This window comes from Sander vitreus, chromosome 8 (assembly GCF_031162955.1).
Source record: "Sander vitreus isolate 19-12246 chromosome 8, sanVit1, whole genome shotgun sequence".
Lineage (NCBI taxonomy): Eukaryota > Metazoa > Chordata > Actinopteri > Perciformes > Percidae > Sander > Sander vitreus.
The window spans coordinates 12916170-12935734 of record NC_135862.1 but is presented as its reverse complement, the minus strand read 5'-3'; the positions used below and the strand labels follow the sequence as shown (position 1 = coordinate 12935734).

The 19565-nt window shown below is 39.9% G+C and overlaps 2 protein-coding genes across 2 annotated transcripts; both read right to left on the bottom strand.

Annotated features, from left to right (window-relative positions):
- Nucleotides 1-3216: 3216 nt before the first annotated feature.
- Nucleotides 3217-9318, bottom strand: adm2b (adrenomedullin 2b). The gene is made up of 2 exons (XM_078256063.1): nucleotides 8957-9318; nucleotides 3217-3819 (listed from the first exon to the last, which is right to left on the bottom strand). Exons 1-2 carry the CDS (start codon nucleotides 9058-9060, stop codon nucleotides 3411-3413), a joined length of 513 nt encoding a protein of 170 aa, XP_078112189.1. The 5' UTR covers nucleotides 9061-9318; the 3' UTR covers nucleotides 3217-3410.
- A 4678-nt stretch (nucleotides 9319-13996) lies between these two features.
- LOC144522079 (MOB kinase activator 2) lies at nucleotides 13997-19435 on the bottom strand. Its single transcript, XM_078256872.1, has 5 exons — nucleotides 19058-19435; nucleotides 17231-17370; nucleotides 16991-17087; nucleotides 15323-15447; nucleotides 13997-15240 (listed from the first exon to the last, which is right to left on the bottom strand). Exons 1-5 carry the CDS (start codon nucleotides 19138-19140, stop codon nucleotides 15002-15004), a joined length of 684 nt encoding a protein of 227 aa, XP_078112998.1. The 5' UTR covers nucleotides 19141-19435; the 3' UTR covers nucleotides 13997-15001.
- Between the last annotated feature and the right edge of the window lie 130 nt (nucleotides 19436-19565).

The following is a 19565-nucleotide window of genomic DNA, read 5'->3' as shown; positions in this document are numbered from 1 at the left end:
GGTTCTGCGTAAGTTAGACCAAACCCATAGACCTCTGCAGTGGTTGTGACTGATTAGGAAGAAATCTGTTCTGTTTGTTGTACCCGCGGTAAAGTTGACCTAAGTGTTCAAATAAGCCTCGATCGACAGTCAGTATGCACAATTTGTTGATTCCTGCCAGTCGTAGCCACCATACGCGCTGTTTGGCATCAGTCCTGTCCCTTTCACAAACTTATAGTGTCATCGAAAAAGTGTTCTATAACATGTCTGATCATTTACAATGAGCTCTACCTAGTTAAACATTACTTCTGTGTTTACCCAAATTTTCTACTTGTTTTATTTTTATTCAGGGGTGTCTCTAGCGGTGGCGCCACCCTGAAATCTGATGTATATATATATAACTGACATTAGTTATATTAAATTTTTTTGTAAAATATCAAGCTGTCAATTAGGTTTTCTAAAGAAACTATCTGCTAACAAACCAAGATTTATTCATTCAATTTATGTATCTTCTTCTTTGAAGCATCCAGAGTTTTACCAGTTGTACATTACTGCCACAACCATGGATGTATATTCTTGCAACAAATGCAAAATTGCAATGCATTGTGGGTGATACATACTTCTAGAGTAACCATCTTTCACTCACTCCCTCAGCCCTCCGAGAGTTGATCTCACAAAGTTCACTTCAGTTTTCAGACAAATGGAACAACACTTCTGATGGCAGCAGGGATTCCCCGAGGGGAAGTGAATGAGGGCTTGTTGAACGACTACTGAAACGCAGCCATTTTTAACAGAAAAGCCTGTGAAACAAACTGCAGGTGTGGAGTTTGAAAAATGTGAGCATTCACAAGGGAGTTGGATTTAATGAAAAATGCTATCAAGTTGCATTATGGGAAATATAGGATCAAGCTTTTTTGGAGCTTGTCCCATACTAGGGACTAAGACATCGGATATCTTGGCCTCTACTGCTTTGATTCATGACTCCTTTGTGATGCCATGAACCTGATTCTGATAATGTGTGATCCTGATGAGTGCCACCTGTTCATTAGGAGGGGTGTTATATAAGGGTACTTGATCCACTCTTTTCAGTGGGAGTGGTTTGGACTTTTTATTTTCCCTATCCATGCACTGGCACTCTCTTTCTAATGTGTGTGTGTGTGTGTGTGTGTGTGTGTGTGTGTGTGTGTTCATCATCACCACTAACATGGTGTAACACACATTTTTCAATCATAAACCAAAAAATGGGTATTAACATTAAAAAAGAAAGAAAGCCAGACTCGCACAAAAATACACATGCAGGTTTGACTGGAGTTTTATTACACATTGATGCTATTGTAAAGACAAAGTATTAGCTGGAACCAAGACGGATGGTTTACAAAAGGACACTTGTACCTTGAAGGGGCACTCACATGAACATTTAGATTTGGTAAAGTGGGATATTTACAGCAAAATGGTCTCATTGAGTTTAAGTTAAATAACACATTTTTAAAATTCAAGTCATACTGAATGTAAAGATGAATAAAGTGCTCTCATGCTTTCCTAAAATTGAACTACTGACACTGTTATGCTGAACTGACACACATAGAAAAGCAGAAGACTATAAAGCTTTAAATAACACTTTGATAGTCAACATTCACAGTGATGCTTAATTTGGATAAGTGAAAGGCGAAACATTACAAGGCCTTTACAACAAATTAAAGCAGTTAAGGCTCAAAAACAGACTTTATAGTGACAAAAATCAAAATTATGCATCGTTGATTTACAGTTTACAGTTAAAAAAACACTACAGTATAGTTGTCCTTGTTAAGAGACAAGCTATTTGTCAAGAAGCGTCACAACAGATCATGGATTAGGGTTTGTGGTTATTTTGGCTATTGGGGTTTTTGGGTGAAGGGTTAACGAGGTCTGATTCGAGGTTATTCTTGGTTTCTGTTCTCACTGAAGTAAAGCTACTTGTTTGCAGAGAGCATGAAGGTGCTTTTAAGAGACAAGGTGGATTAGCTCTGAGCTCAAGTAAATTCAGATCAGCAGGATCACCAGTGATGACGATAGTAGACATTAGTCATTAAGGCCAGTTTGAAAGAGGCTTCTCTCATTCACAGTTTTGCACATAGATAGTGTCTACATCAGGGGTGTCAAACATACCGCCCGTGGGCCAGAACTGGCCCGTCAAAGAGTCCAATCAGGCCCACTGGATGACTTTGCAAAGTGTGAAAATTGCAAAGAAGTAATTAATTCCACTTCCAAATGTATCACTTTAATCTCAGAGAATATCTGAGTTCTTTTTCCGTAAATTTACAACTTTAATCTTAGAAATTCTGAGTTTTTTCTCTGAATATTACCCCTCTCTGCTGGGTCCACAACATTATTTTTTCCTACAATGGCCTTAGAACGCTGTCATAGCAGAAGCAACTTGCGTTTGCCAACATCAAGCTAACAAGAAACTCTGTGGCAAAAAAGTTTCTGATCTGTCTGGAGTGGTTTACTGGTCTGGCCCACATAGATCAAATTAGGGTTATGTGGCTCATGAACTAAAATTAGTTTGACACCCCTGGTCTACATGGTTGTTTTGGTATAGCCTAAATGTATGCCAAAACACCTAGGACTCTAGTTTCACTGGAGTAAACTGCCGGTAATGGCCGATAACGCTGGAAATCTCCCATTTGCGCTGGCTTATAACAACATTGTACTCACCAGAATAAATGCTTAGATCTGGGAACATGGTAACATTCCTACATCTGAGTCTAATGGGGCAAGAAACTCAATGTTCTTTCTCAGTCAAATAATCAAACAAGCTAAAAGTATAGCCAGATTTGCTCGTAAACCCAAAAGTGAGCACACCTGAAATGTTGGTGATAATAAAAAAAAGATTGAACCAGGAAATTGGCCTATAAACTGTGGCGAGACTATTGAGGCACCCAGACTTCTTTTTAGTAATGTTGCCACATTCCCAGATCTCAGCAATGTATTTGATTGGTGAAATGTTATTATTACCGATGAGAGTGATGGTCAAAACTACAAAAATAAGACCATAAATGATATAAATAAACCATAATGGCCATTTTTGCTACTAAGCAGCTGAGTTTAGATGATACATCAAGGACTAACCCTGTCTCCTTGTAATGACCTGTATATATTACTAATTTGGAACAGCAAATATGTTTTGGGAGAACAACATTGCTGCACGGATTACGTTTTCTATATATATATATATATATATATATATATATATATATATATATATATATATATATTTATATTAGAAAAATAATTTAGTAGGATTATGCAGAGGTATTTTCTATGAGACAGGGTTGCAAAGACTGATATCAAAGGCTTATTTTGGGCCCTTATTGTATCTCTAATGCAACAAAGGACCTGGCTAACTTTGACGATAAACTCATCAAAGTTAGCAGTAACCTCGAGGTGTGGTGTTAGCCATAGCTGTGAGGACTGTGAGGGTTAATGGGGGAGGAGTCTTCCCTCCCGCTTTGTCCAATCAGCTGGTAGAGACGGTGGCTGAGGTTCTGAACTTGACAGGTGCCAAGGACACACCCCACCCTCATCAGATGGCTGTGACCCCTTCCACCGCCACTGTTGGCATGACGACGACCCCGTGACCCACGCTGCCACACCGGCGCTTCCCATAGCACACTGTCTCTCTGGTCAGGCAACGGGTCAGAAAACCTCGACGGGGGCTCTTTGTGCAGCAGGGCCCTCCAGATGATATGTCTGTCTCCCTCTGTGATGTGGTTGTCAACAGCAACAGAGAGATCAGACGCAGTAGGCATGATGGCGGTGTTAGAAGACTTTGGGTATTTAGCGGTTCTGGGTAAACTCAACCTGAGATACAGAGAAACAGAGAGAACATGTTAAGATGCAATACAAAAGCAGTACAACACACACACACACACACACACACACACACACACACACACACACACACACACACACACAGCATGTTTACATATGGTGCTGCGCAGTCATGCGCATATCGCCTGCTTGTGTTTCTGACTGAAACTGAATCGCTTCAACAAGATGAAATGCCTCACAGGAAGTCAGGCTTGTACTGTAGGAATGTCCACTGTACTCAACCTGTGGTCTCTTTTTTTCAAGAAATGAAACAGAGAAAGAGTGGATTGAAAGAGAAAGTGAGAAGGAAAGATAGAAGGAGAGATTGACAGAGGGTGGGGAACAGGTGGAAGTCAACTTCTATAGCTCGCTTATCCAGCTGCACAACCTCTGTATCTGTGGCAGCAGTAGCTCAGTCCATGGGGAGATGGTTTGGGTCGCTGGTTCAAATCCCTGCATGGACAGTACAGAGTGTGGACTGGTAGCTGGAGAGGTTTGCCTCCTGGGCATTGCCAAGGTGCCCTTGAACAAGGCACAACCCCCAACTGCTTAGCATCTCTCCATAATACATAATGCATGTGTACAGTTCCTCTTTGTGCATATGTGTATTTGGGCCTGTGTGTGAATATATATAACAACAGAGTGAAAACATTTAATTTCCCTTTGCAGGATTAATAAAGTATACCTTCTTCTTCTGATTTCACTTATGGTCTTATTGCCTATGTGTAAGTTTTTAGTGCCTATTTGGGGATACATATCTACAGAAAGCCAATATGGTATATTTAAAACACTCAGCTTAAACGAATGAGCTTAAGAATATCACACCGACACACTAAGATAAAATTGACATTGATCCTCTCATCTGATAACAAGCATATCTGCTAAATCGTCACTTGTAAGTTTTCCTTTAAACACTTGAGACAACTAAGTACTGCTTACTCATCTTCACCCGCAAATACAGTTAAAGAGCGACAAGCTATTTCTTTTACATGTCTCTTAGTCAATCATTGAAGTGTTAGACCAACAGTCTAAAATGCCCCCTAACAGATAATATGTAACAGTATCTGAGCTGACAAATCTTAACAGGGGAAGGGTGAGTGCAAAAAAGTGAAAAGCGACAGAGCACAATGTAGATGGTGGTAAGAGGCTTCTACACCACCACTCCTCTTGAGTGTTTTTGTCTCACGTCATCACAATACCTTTTTTTCTTTTTCTTTTTCATTCATTCCTCGCTCTTTCTCAGACGTTCAAGAGTTCAGCTGCTAGAGAGAGCCGCTCTGTTGTATGTGACCGGTCAGAAATTACGCAATACTTAGTATAACTCATGTAAAGTAGCATGAGACAAAGAGCACTTGGTGCTCAGCTTTCACCTAGTGTAGGATTGTTTAAAAAGCCAGAATTATAACGCAGTAATCTGTTCACTCTGTTGCCCTTTTTCAATGCTGACAGAAATAAGTGGTTGAATCAACACGGGAATTTGGGGCATACCTAAGGACATCAAACTTCTGTAAACAATAGCTTACTTATCAAAGACAAAAGTGGGAACAAGATCTTCATATGGAAATACAGCCAGAAGATTGCTCTTTTATTGCAGGAAAGTACATAAATGCTCTTATAATTTAAGGCATAAATTAGCACTATTTAAGATAATGCACAGGGTCTATTATACCCCAGAGAAATTAAATAAAATGAACAGTGAGATATCATTCCTCTGCTGGCGTTGTAAGAAATATAAAGGTACTTTTTTCATATGCTTTGGTCATGTGAACAACTTTCATTATTTTGGAAATGTGTTACCAAGCTGATATCTCTGTGTTTTAATGTACACCTTGTTCTTTCACCTCGTTTATGTCTTTTGGGAATTAATATGTCTGACAAGTGGAATAAATATGAAAGTATGTACATAGATCTTGCTTTGATGGCAGCTAAGAAATGCATAGCTTTAGAATGGAACGGTTCCAAACCCCCAGCAAAAGTCCACTGGTGGAATGAACTCTCAAGCTACTTTGTTATGGACAGCATTTATTATAAGAGTAAAGCCAGAACCTCCGACTTTTTGAAGACATGGCAGTCTGTCAGAGAATTTGATTTTATACATTTTTACATTAATGTTAGAGATTACGACAAAAGTGTTATCTGAGTGCATTTACTATGTTGTTGATTTGTTTGTTTTGTAGTTTTGTGTCTTTATTTATTTTGTTTTATTTGTATTTATGTTTTTGGCATTTCTTGTCTGTTTTGGTCTAGTGTGAAGGATCTGAAATATGAATAACGAGATTTATGTATGAAATAACTTTACACTGTTTTTGCAAAATAAAAATAAAAAATAGCGTACCATAACTGTGTTAGGAATGTAGTTACATATGTAGTATTTGAAGGTCATGAAGTCTTGAAAAGAACTGAATTCAGTTTCTGCTTCTTCTTCTTAAATGGCAGCGTATCCGGGTTGCATTCATTTGATTATTTATATTATTAGAAACTGGGAAATACTGAAAAATGTGATATAATAATAAATAATCAGGTATTAAACTACATTCTACGTGGAATTAAAAATATCTTCGAAAGTGCTGCAAAGTTAACTTGGTGAACCCTGCAGAAACCCCGCTGTTGAAGTTATTGGTAATGTTAAAGGTTTCTTTTTAAATATAAGTGGCATTTGGATGGAAACATATTGTGTGTGTATACACACATACACACACTTCTCCATCCAGTGTTGGCTATTAACGAGGTGAGAAGCAAAGAATAAAGGGAGAGGGACGGATAATGTTTGAGTTTGTTTGGTGTGAAAAGTGGGCCAGAATAACATATGATCTTTATCCTGTAAGTAATCCTGACTGGTATTCTGATCACTCTTCTGGCTGGACACCTTGGGATTTCACCACACACACACACACACACACACACACACACACACACACACACACACACAAAGACTCATTTGTTCGCTCACCCACTCCCTGACCAACTCACTGTTGTGTTATACCAGTGACTGGAAACCTCTGAGATCGCCCAACTCTATTAACTTTGAATTTTCTCTAATGAATGCTGAATTCTGGCAGTACTGGACAAAAGTCACACAGGTGCACACACTCACACACACACACACACACACACACACACACACACACACACACACACACACACACACACACACACACACACACACACACAGGCATAATGTTGGTTGGTTGGTAGGCATTAGTAGGCACACACAGGCAGATGTAACTGCCTGGCAACAAATAAAATTAAGGTGCACTTTCCACTGTCTTTATCTCTCTCCTACACACATTCACGGTTTAAATGCCACCTGTGGTGAGGTTTAAAACACAGTTGTCTCTGGAGGGAAAGGCCCTTGGAACCAAAGTGGCCAACGTTGCCATCAATAGAAACATGCAGCTAGCATGGCTAGAAAATGTCTGTTTTAAGGTTTGAGGTTATATATTTGTCACAACACTGCATGATAACAGTACTGTGTGAGTTCAGGTGAACATGCATTTGTTTCTGTACTTTTCTAGCTGTACTTTTTCTCTCTCTTGAGTGTTATATGGTGGTCCAGGTTGTGAACCTGTAGAGAGTGTGAGGGCAAAAGGAGCTTCTCCAACATTCCTCCCAAGTTAGATCGCAGCATGGGGTTCTTCACAGAGGAACTGAACACACACACACACACACACACACACATAAATGTCGTAACTACTCCAAAATACTTTGCGCAAGGAAAACTTTTTGTCCCTCCCAGATCCCCACTGTTTCACTAACAGATATTGTTACTGGTTCTACTCATTATTTATTCCTCTTCTTTTTCTCTGTCTTTTCTAAACTAAAACAGGATCCTTTCATTTTTCTTTCTCTGACCTTTTATCTTTTTTCTCACAAGGCATTTTGTTAAGCGCCAGCCACAGTATCATTTTACATTCATCAGTGTTGAATCACTGAGATCCCCTCTCCTCTTTAGCTGGGATTACTTAAAGCACTAATAGGTCACAAGAAGACAACCACAACTGTCACAACCTACAAACTGCTGTTGAGTGTGTTGTTGTAGTTTACCTTACTCAGAGTGTGGCTTGTTTGCTGCTTGGCCCCTCAGCATAGCCTACATGTGTCCTTGTCCCACTAAATCACCCTCACTTCTGTCTCACCTCCTGCTGCTGAGAGGAATTGCCTCATTTTTCTCACATTGACTGCCAGAAGGCAAGACACAGATGTTAAATGTTTTTTTGCTCTTTTTATAATTGATAAACCTGTTCATTATTGTCTTGATTAAGTAATTGATTGATAATTTAGTCTAAAAATAGTGACAAATGCCTATTGCAAGTTCCCATAGCCTATTCTATGTCTTGTTTTGTTCGCCCAAAAGTCCCAAACCCAAAGACATTCAATTTACAATAACATAAAAGTGAATCATTACATTGGAGAGGTTTTGTGTTTTTGCTTGATAAATGACTAAATTAAAAATGTTTGTGTTGATTGAATAATTGATTCATTAACTAATTGTTTCAGCACTAAACAGATATCACAAAAGAATATGTTGTGAAATAAAGGCTTTTTGATTTGGTGGAGGTTTTGCTTCTCATAATCGAAGATTTAAGGAGGATGTAATTCAGATTGTAAAAGCAAACAAATATGTGATTTGGGGCTATATGATATTTAAAAAATGAAATTGATTTGGCTTGATTTTCTATTATTTAAACTTTTAACAATGCTTCAGAGTTTGTTTAATTACAAAAAAGACAGAAAAAGAAAGTTTTTGGAACATAGCAAAACAATAATCTAGGGTCTGTTGTATGGATATGAATGGGCCACTGAGGGACAATAAAGTCCAATAAAGTAATAGAACTAATAAGTTAAAGTTGTTATTACTTACCATTAGGTGATATATATATTTACTATAAGTCTCTAATGGGTTTAAAATATCAATATCTTGATATTTTGTTGGGAATATTTTTCCTTCCTAGAATTTCATCCATTCATTGCATAATAATAACCAAAGATAAAAGCATTTCAGTTTAATTTCTGTTTTACCGTAGAAAATAACCTCCCTAAATCACACTTTGCCAAAGCGAGCGACATTAGGCTACATCTTTAACAGACGTTTCGTTACGTGAGTAAATGTTGCGTTAGGCGGTGGTACCTATGTCTGTGAGTGAGGGTCTGCAGAGTCAAAGCCCGGGACTGGATCTCCAGAGGCAGGAGGCCGAGCAGCAGGCACAGCCACGCCGGCAACAGCGCACACATGGCGGCGCAGTGGAGACGAACTGTCCGGGGGAAGGCGGATCTCAGAAGACCAAAATATTATAATTTAGACGGGAAAAAAATTCAGTGAAAACTCTTTCGTAGTTGTCGAACTTTAGGTTATTTTTTAAGAAGTAAATTGTCCCGTATGAATGAGTGACAGCATCATCAGTCTTGCCTGCTGCACCCTCTCTGTACACTGGCCTTCTCGTTTTGAAAGAAAATCCTCTGAAAAAAGACGTGAAAACTCAGGAGCTCATTGGGGCGCACATCGGGAGCAACTGAAGTCCTGAGTTCTCTAATTTAAAGCCTGATTGAAGGAGGAGGAAGATGAGGAGGAGAATAGGGGAGGAGGGAGGAGGAAGGCTCATTGCCTGTCCTCTATGAACCGCAAGAACTCTTAATCTTGGTTATAGAGGTAAAATAGCAATTCGCCATAATTTTTTTTTTTTTTTTTTTAATGCGAGGTCATGTTGACCTTGATTTTGTTTCTTTTTACAACGTGGACCCTTATTTGTTGGCACAGTGAACCGACAGAACGCGTTTACAGGTTGCAAAACGCGAGTCCTTTTGTTGAAGACCCCCGAAATAAGGTCATATTGAGCATGTTTAGTTTACAGTAACATAACTTTAAATAGGCTATATAGCATATCATGTAGAGACAAGCTGAGAACCAGTTGACGATCACAGGGTTTCCACCAGAAAAGTTGTTTAGCCTGGTGGCAAGTGTCTTTTAAAAAAAAAAACATTAAAAAAAGAATTCCCAGTAGTGTAGGCCTGGTTGGGGGGGCAACTTAAGCCTGGTGGGCCACCAGCCTTGCAATACACTAGGGGAAACCCTGGATCATACAATACCATGCATGTTTGGTAAGGACAGTTTAGTGTTAAACAAGCCAAAAATCCAACCTGTACTATTAGGCCTATACTAGTAACAATAGTGCTATGGCTATACAGGTTTAAAAATGAAAGACTGCAGGTATTAGTGAGACCTTGAAGTGTATGGATGATTGAATGGAAACTGAAAAACTGTTTCTGGCATTAAAGACTCTTGCCCAGCTTTGTCAGTCTATGTATTTATGCCCATGTGCCCTTTTTAAATTATATGGCTCCTGAGCAGAATATGTTCTTGTGACATTTGTAAAATTAACTGCAAAACTGACATTTATCTTTACAACCCAACACAAGATTCAATCTTGTTAACCTAACCAGTATATGTTATTATTAATATATATGTATATTGGTCCAGTAGTGTGTATCTGCCATCCTAGATGTCAGATGTGGATTACAGGGACTGTACAAACTTTAACCTGCTCCCAACCTGGGGATTAAGATCACCCACAACATGAGTTAGTAGATTAATCTAAGGAGTCATTAGGCATTACATTTTTTGTGGAATATGTCTCCTATCTTAGATTTTTTCCTGTGAAATATTGGGATTGTTTTACCTGTCTAGGCCTCTAAATAGTCTTTAATAAAAACGTAAGTCTTCGCTTGAAATGATCACAGACCATGAAAGTATGCAACCTATGACAAGGGGGCTGTGAGATGACTTTGCTTCAATATGGCAAAAAGGTTGGGACCCAAAGCTTTAACCTGACTACTGGCATACGTTACAATATGGAGAAAGATCTTATATCAGACATTAAAGTGTGCAGATACATAATTCTAATTGTGTAACTGGGTTCAGCACAGTCAGCCAGGCTATAATTGTCTTGATGTCCCTTGATTTGCAAATGTCCAAAGAAGTAAAGAAAATGATAAAGGGAGGTCATCTGGCTCCGCTTTGGTTGCAGGGATCCTATTCTCCTAGCTTTCCATTTATAACGACAACTATTCTTTTTTGTGAAGAAGGACACAGATGAGAAGCTCAGAGTCTGAACCTGATTAAAAGAATGCTCTCTATGTGGAGGTAGCTTTAGGCCTTAATTAAAGGGCTGAGTGTGTGTGTACTTTTCTGTGACTCAGCAGTTTGCAGTAATACCTTGTAAGCTCAGTTTCCACACTGTGAGCCTCAACTCAGTCCAACATGTGCATTAACACTGCATCTCCTATCTGTCCTAAGAACAAACCTGTTTCTGTGTGTGTGTGTGTGCGTGTGTGTGCGTGTCCACACTATCCAGTCTCAAACCCTCTCTGTCTGATCTCTTAGCTTCAGGTACAGTGAGTGCAGCAGACAGGTTGAGAGAGGTGTAAAGACGAAAGAGATATACTTTCATTTAAACACACTTTGTTGGGCATTTAAATTACATTAAATAAATATTTTGCCATACAAGCAGTTTTTTGTGTTTTCAGTAGGCTATCAGTCATTTCAGTACTTAATCAGAAAAGCAGTAAGAGTTTCCGTTATGTGTTACCTTCTAATAGTTGCTTAAAACCTTGCTAAAATTGTTATTAACACAGACATGGACAACATAGACCTCATATTACTGTCTTGTTAGCAATATCATTTTACTACTTATGGCAATTTTAAATTAGTCTCCTAGTTTATTTCACAAGTATGGACAGTCTATTCCTTGTACAAATATTGCTATTTAATGGGATTGTTTAATCACTTTTAGGTTGGATTCTAATAATACTGGTCAATGCTGAAACAAAATAAGAAAATCTTCATGAAAAAATGTTCACACCATCTTTCATAACAATGTGGAGGTATTTTGATGCCTCTCCGTGGTGAAATATGGAACTACATGCTCCCATAGGCCTAATCATTCATTCTTTGACTATATTTTCCCATTTTATCCTAGTTAGGGTTTCAGGGTGAGTGGGCAGGGGGACTAACAATGGTCCTGGTATACTGTAAAACATATCTCAATATATGATTCACTTTTTTTTGCTGCAGTGTCAAATCTGCACGTTCTCATTTGTACAAATGCACTAGAAGCAACTCCTGCATCTGAACATGGGCCACTAATGTGAGTACAGTATGCTGCTCCACTGACAGTGAGACATTGAGAGTTAACTGAGAGTGACTTCATAGTCTCACTATTAGTTTGCTTTTAGCCCTGGATAGTCTATTTGTTTTTGTGACTTACAGCAAAAAGCAGACAAATGCAGCTTTTATCTCGTGTCAGTCAGATTACCCACAGTGCTATCTGGTCATACAAAGATGTTCTCTGGTAGCACTGTATTTCCAGAATTTGTCTCTTGATTACATTAGTAAATCAGCTATGCTCTCATATTTCCAGCTTTGGAAATGCATTGATATACATACTTTATATTCACAAAGTCTGGGGTGCCTGTTATTACTGAAATTGCAGTGAATTCTGTTTTATTTTGTCTTGGAAACTTTATATATTTTTATAAAGTGATTATAGATCTGCCCCCTTAACACCCTTTGTGGTAACGCGCCCACCATTTCGGTCCAACATTCAGATAAGCCTAGTGGAACATGAAAAAGATCACTCTTAGTATTATTTTTTGTCTTGCTTGTATTTGGGGAATAATCGGTCCAATTTTTGAAACTACAGTTCCCATAATGCATGTGGGATGTAAACAGGAAGTATGTTGCCATGGAGTGTGCCTCTTCTTTTTTTTTTTTTTTTTGCCAAATTCGCACCATCAAAAGTATGACGAATAAGCTATTCTTAGTTCTTGTTTGCAATCGACACATGAATGTACAGAAAAGTATCACTGGATTATTTTCAGACTGAAGAAAATTTAAAAACGTGATGATTCTCATGCAAGTTCTCGGGGTACAAGGAGCGTCTTTTCCCTATTATTTCTAAGCGGATATATGACCATTTATCCACGATGGACATCGGATATAATGGTATCCTTGGAAAGTGTAAGTCGCAGTGAATCCAAAAATATAAGTATTGTGTTTGTGTGTTCAGATTTGACGATTTGTGACACAACTGCTGACTGTGTTGACAAACGGACCAAATGAACCTGCCAAACTAAAAGAAGTAATGTAAAGTACTTACCTACAGTAAGTCATGCTTTTAGAGCACCGACATGCACCTATCTCTTTATCTTTTCCTCGTGCCTCTTTCTCAATTGGCCTCAGTTTGAAAACCTCAGTGTTCACCATAGATATATCTATGAGTGTTCACAGTAGATAGTAACAGAGGAAGGTCAGAGTGACCTGGGGGATTCAGTACTTTTAGGCCTACTAAGAACACTTTTATGGGTTGTGGTTTGCCAAAATGGGAACTTGAATTTGTGGATCTGGCAGGTAATCATTACACCACCCTGCAACCCAGCAGAGTGCAGTTGTAATGGATGCAGAAGTAAATTGAGGCATTGAGCCATGAACTTTAATTCTGTGAAGATGTACAGTGCATTCCATAAGTATTTTGAGCAGTGGCAAATTTTCTTCTCTTTTGGCTTCACTCCAAGATTTGAAATGAAACAATGACAAAGGGATACAGTAAGTGCTGACTTTCCAGCTTTAAGGGTCCTGCAGGGAGTTCATATCAGTGAGAAGGGTAGGATTCTTAGCCCTTTGATACATACTGTAGGACGGACTGCTTTTTCTAAATACAGTTATCACACCGTTTAACAATCTGGATGTGAACACCCGCACATTAAAGCTAAAATTCAGCACTTTACCCTTTTACCCCATTGTCATTGTTTTATTTCAAATCCAATATGCTGCAGCCAACAAAACAAACATTTAGAGACTGCAGTGTTCTGTAGCTGACAGCGAAGGTTAAAAAATGATACATGCTGAGGTCCTGTGCTGGCAGCGAGTGGTGCTGCTCTCAAACTAAAGCTCTGGAGACATGCTGATATTACAGCACCAGCAGCAGGCCCAGCAGTTATTACAGGATCCAGATAAATACACATGAGATAGTTGCAGGATACAGAACTAAATGTAGCGAAGTGAGACTGATAAAAATGAATTAAATAAAAGTTCCTACAGTCTTTCAACAATCCCTTAAATGTTGCTATTTGGTTGCTTCTAGATAATTCATAAAGTATGGTATTATTAATTAAGTATGGTCATAAATGTTTATTACAGAGTCATTCATAATGCAGATGCAAAGATAGCCGTGTCATTCCGTACAGATGCAGTAATTACAGTGTAATCACATTTTTATTAACACATCTTCCTCATGGGTTTTTGCAAATGTTCAAACTATAAGGATGGCACATTTTGTCTATTGACTGTGAACTGGATGAGTCAATGTTTTTTTATTACAGGGTTAAAGCCTATGAGGAAGACATGAATGGCCTTGAAGATCTTCACCTTAACAAAAAATAAAAATGCATCATTATGTTAAAATACACTAACATGCAATACAGTATCACAGTAACTGATGACAACTATTTACAAAAGGAGGAAGATACTCCTCTTCTGGACTGATGTAGGCTACTGCTTTTTAAAGCAGAACAGATTCTTCCAAATACTGTTCATTAACAGTATTTTATTTTCTATTTTACAACTTCCAGACCTTAAAAAAAATCCATTCTGTTTAAGGTTGGCCCAGAGTGGTGAGAGACACTATATAGCTTTATAACAAGATATAATAAGTATATAAGTGTGTGATGAAAATGTAAGTGTACAACACATGTGTTTGCTCTTTAGGTTCTGCCTAGTCTATATCCACGATATTCCTCTTCCGGGATTGATCCGGTGTCCGTTACCTTTCGCTTTCTTTTTGTTGGAATTTTAAACTCCGGTCGATTTATGAGGACTATGGTGAACTGCTCCTCAGATCTCTGCAGGGTAAATCCAGACAGCTAGCTAAACTATCTGTCTAATCAGAGTTTTCTGTTGCACGACTAAAACAACTTTTAAACATACACCTTCCACCAAAACAAGTTCCTTCCCGAGGCTATTTTGCAGCGGCACTGTGGCTCCGTCCGGCGCTTAGCTGTAATTGGTTTAAAGAAATGCCAATAAACCAGAGCACATTTTTCTCCCATCCCGGAATGCTGTGTGGACTCGCCAGACCCTCCTCCGCACTGTGGAGGAAGGTCTGGCAATGCGAGACTAGGTTCAGCCTTGCCGTCCCAAGGCTGTGATAAGGTCCTGCAATGGCTCAGTATCCTCCGGCTCCAACAGGGCATGCTGCCGGCAGAAGAGTGTGAGGTGTATGAAGAGTGTGTTGAGGTGTGGGTGCAGTCCCAGGGCCAATGTCTCTCTGTAGTGAGACCCGTAAATGTGAGCCAGAGTCCTGAAAAACAGCAAAAACACCTTCTGGACCAGAAAGACGAAGCCTGTCGGAAACACCGAACCTGGAAAAGAGGGAAGAGATAATGGCTTTGGGAATGTGGAATAAGATTCAAAACAATGCAACATAAATAACATGCCGTTTACCTGCTTTCGTGGGGAACACGTCTTCATCAGTCAGTAGCTCCTGAATGTATGACATGGCATAGTCAAAGTAAAGTGGGGCAGAGCACTTCAGCTTCCTGCCGTGGTCATCGGTCCAAACATAAACCCTGACAACATCAACACACATGGTCATTAAGACACAACATGCTGGGTGTTAGCCTTATAAAGGAACTTTATGTGTTTCTATGGTCAAAAATGAACTAAATGACTGAAGTTTAGCAATTATTTGAACAAAAATTGCACAAGTCACAAAAACCAAATCTCAAACCGAGTGAAACTTCTGCAACCATCCCATTTACCGATTTATCATTGCACCCCTAACATTGTAGTGGCAGTTACATACCGGGCCGATAATCGGCCGTTGGACAGTCTGGCGAGGTCAGTGACTCAAGTCTGTTCGGTGTGTTCCATGCCGTCGTCCGTTGGAGGAACTGTCTGCCTTAATTTTTGGCCGACCTGACATGCTCAGTCGGAGACAGGGCAGTTGGGACTCAACCGGAAATGGCAAGCGGGATGAGCGTGTCTAAGCCTCTCAAAGTCTGAAAAAAATCTTTTAAACTGACCTTTGTCGATCTGAAATGAAGACAGATTCAGCAACTGCATGGCCTATTTCTCGCTTAAAATGTTTTCAGAAACACGTTTCGGTGAACTATTTTAGTACAATATGAGATCGTAATCTGAATGAGTTGCCAGTAATCACCGGTTGAAAAATCCAAAATCTGGAAGCAGCAGCCAGACCCATGTGACACGTTTGTCCAATCAGCTGCCGGTTTTCATTTTTTGGGCGACAATACAGATTAGCGACGCCTGCTTATATGGAGACGTATTACGTCTCGTCGCTTTGGTGTGTTCCGAGGCACTTTTTTGACCAACTCAGGGAGACTGATCAGTCCAACTGCCTTTTCTGCCAACGGTCGGTCGTCTGGTTGGTGTGTAACTGTTTTAAGACTCACGATGGAGAGTTTTAAAAAGTAGCATAATCGATGCAGCAGAACCAGAGTTATCGTCTTTTTTATTCCACATATTCTTCTTCCTTGTCAAAACCTGGCACCTACATTACCCACAATACGACTCAACCGCCAACACGTCAGTTGGAGATTCGATTGAGCAAGCTACATGGGTCTGGTAATCTCACTTTTTTCTAACTCCACACCCCCAGATTTTTTTTTTTCTGTTTCAAACTAGTCTTCAGCCACAACCGACGCTGACTCAAGTGACATCACTTGAGGAAATGTATCAGATATCATCTCACACAGCTCCCTCTGCAGTCACCAAAGCTTTATACAACTTTTTTCCCCACATGTAGGCCTACTTCCCAAGACCTAATAGACTTTGATATGAAAATTGGTGGTGTTCCCCTTTTAACAATGGAGGTGAATGCTGTAGAATTTCATTTGTGCTCCCCAAAACAATGAAAACAAAATTCAACAGCAATTTGTCTTTCCAGAAACAGCCTCCCAGTTACTCAGGATAATACCCAAACTGCAATGTCAACAGTTTTCGTGGTTTTGGGATGATAACTTTGGTAGAAAGTAGTTCATATAAAAAGGGTTCACAGTGGATATCTCAGAACCTCTGGAAATAAAACTTAAAGTATATGCAAAGTGAGAAAATGAAATAATATGAGCAGTATAATGCTCAGTAACGTACGTGTTGCCTGGTCCACAGGCAGATGGGCAGGTACTTGGAGTGCAGATCTCGGAAAGTGCACTAGAGAACAGATTTATATGCTTGAAAAACGCCACCGCTGAAAGAAATCAATAAGAAGAAAATTACACTTTGCACATACAGTATTCCTATGTCTGTTTTTTGCAGTGTATGAGGGAGGATAAGGAGCAGGAGAAAAGGGGAACAAAGAAAAGTCTGCTGTTTTTAATGGGGTCTACTCACTGTTGCTGGCAAGCCACTCTGCCTTGTCAACACCAGGTGGCAGCGCCGTGAGGGCAAACATGTCTGTGTGTGTGATCCGCTGGCACACATACTGCTGCTGCAGATATGGACGCTCCTCCAGATTATTGTTATTAATTCCCCTTGGGGGAAGACAGTGCAGAGTTAATAAAGCAGAGACAGAAAGAGAAAGACAGGGAGACAGAAAATATCGTTGTGTGAAACAATCGATAGGTCATTGGATTAATTACTCCTGCTGCTGTCAGTAGATAACATGTTTTACGCTCTCTGATGCTCTCTCATCTGTCCGCCCTCTGTGGCTGGCACACACACACACACACACACACACACACACACACACACGCAAACACATACAAACAGTGCTGTAACTGCAGAGCTGAAAGTCCAATAAACCGGCAGTTAATTTAATGCTGGCAGTCAATTCAGAGACAGGGTAATTACTGTTGATGAAGCTCACTGATGCAGTGGTCAGTGCCACAAAGCAAATGACTGAAAGAACTAGCATTGTGCATGATAATGTACATAGCTGAGTGCTGAGGCCTGCAGGCTTTCCTACATCAGTTCATATACCTACTGATAAGCTACAGGTAGTGTTTTGTAATCAGTCACACAGGACTGGCAGCTTGGGAACTTGTGATAACTATAGAGTGCGAGTGTAGGAAAAGAAGGTTGTTTGCGAATGCTAACGTGTACTGGGAAGTCAAACTTGGCAGCATGATTTGAATAAATGCAAACAGGGACAGGGAGGTGACGCAGGTAGTGTGTTGTGATGATGATGAGCGATTTACTCTGTCTGATAGAGTGCTTTTTTTTAAGATGGCACTTGGTGAATATTAACAAAGTGTAGTGGAATCAGGCAGCTGCCATGTCCACACACAGCAGCTGAGAGTTTACTCAGTGTGACCTTGTCTACTGTGACACAGTGCTTCACTCTCCCTGGTGTGCGTGTGTGTGTGTGTGTGTGTGTGTGTGTGTGTTTTAGTTAGTTTAATGGTCTACACAGCAGGTCTTTGTCCAAACTAAAGGTCACAGGAGGTAGAGAGGGAGGAATAGTGACAGAGAAGAATGTAAACAGCTGTACAAAAGGTAAAGTAGTGCAAACCCTAGCCTAACTTCTCTAATGTCCACAGGAACTCCTTTTGTTAACATCCTGTTCTGTTCCAGCTTCATGATATTAACACATTTCATGCCTCTTGGCTACCAGTTGTCAGCACACAAACACCATGAACCCGGAGCTACTTGTGTAATGTTGTTTGTGTGTAAACACACTCCCCTGTGCTCTCTGCTCCTGGCCATCTGTTTACCTTTACCTCTGCTGTAAGGGTGAAAAAACAGTCCTCTTCAGTGCAGCCACCATCCTGGCTCTAAAAGATTCATGCTAAAGAAACCAGAAACTATACTAAAAACACATACAGTCTTTCTTCGTCTTGGTTTAAACTACTTCTCAACATGTGTTCCCGCTGTTAGAGAAATCCACCTTTACTGATGCCATCAGACAAATATGTAACACACACACACACACACACACACACACACACACACACACACACATTTATCTGGGGAGCATTCTGGAGTAAACCATGTGCAGCCAGCTTTCTAGGCATATTTCCTCCACACTATCCATTACTATAACAACATCTTCCTTTTCTGTACGTTAATTTGTTTTGTCAGAGTACAATATGAGTGTATAAAGGTGACTATGGAAAAATAAAACAGCAAATGCAAAACTTCTTTCCAGATAGGAAACTGAAACATGAGTATAAGTGTAAGGCTGATGAAGAGAGTTAAGAGAAAAGAAATACAACTTACAGTTTTTCACTGCTGATGACAGAAGGATGAAGAGTCTTGTGGTCTTCCTTCGTAGCCGAGGGGTAACTATGGCAACCCCCCATGGCGTAAAACTAAGAGCAAAGCTGTTGGTCGTGCCAGCCCCACTTTTCCATCCCAAACATACTAACCCATACACTCCTACACACTACAGGCAGCATATGGGAACAACTGCTCCAGCACAAACATCTCTCAGCTCACAAATTAATCCATACAGCTGACAAACACATAACAGAAACTTTTCCAAAACACAAAAAAAAAGTAGTCCAGGAGTTGAGAATTGTCTTCTGTGCCTCTCCTTTTGCTCCAGTGATCCAGTGTCAGTGAGTATATGTCTCCTTTGTCTGGAGTCCCACACCCCACAGGCTCCTCCTCTCTCAGCTCCGAGCAGACAGGCAGGTTTCTCCACAACCCATTAAAGTACAAAACAACTCCGCCTTCTTCCCCTTTCCACCCTCTGCCTACATACTCTCTTTTCCACATGTATGCA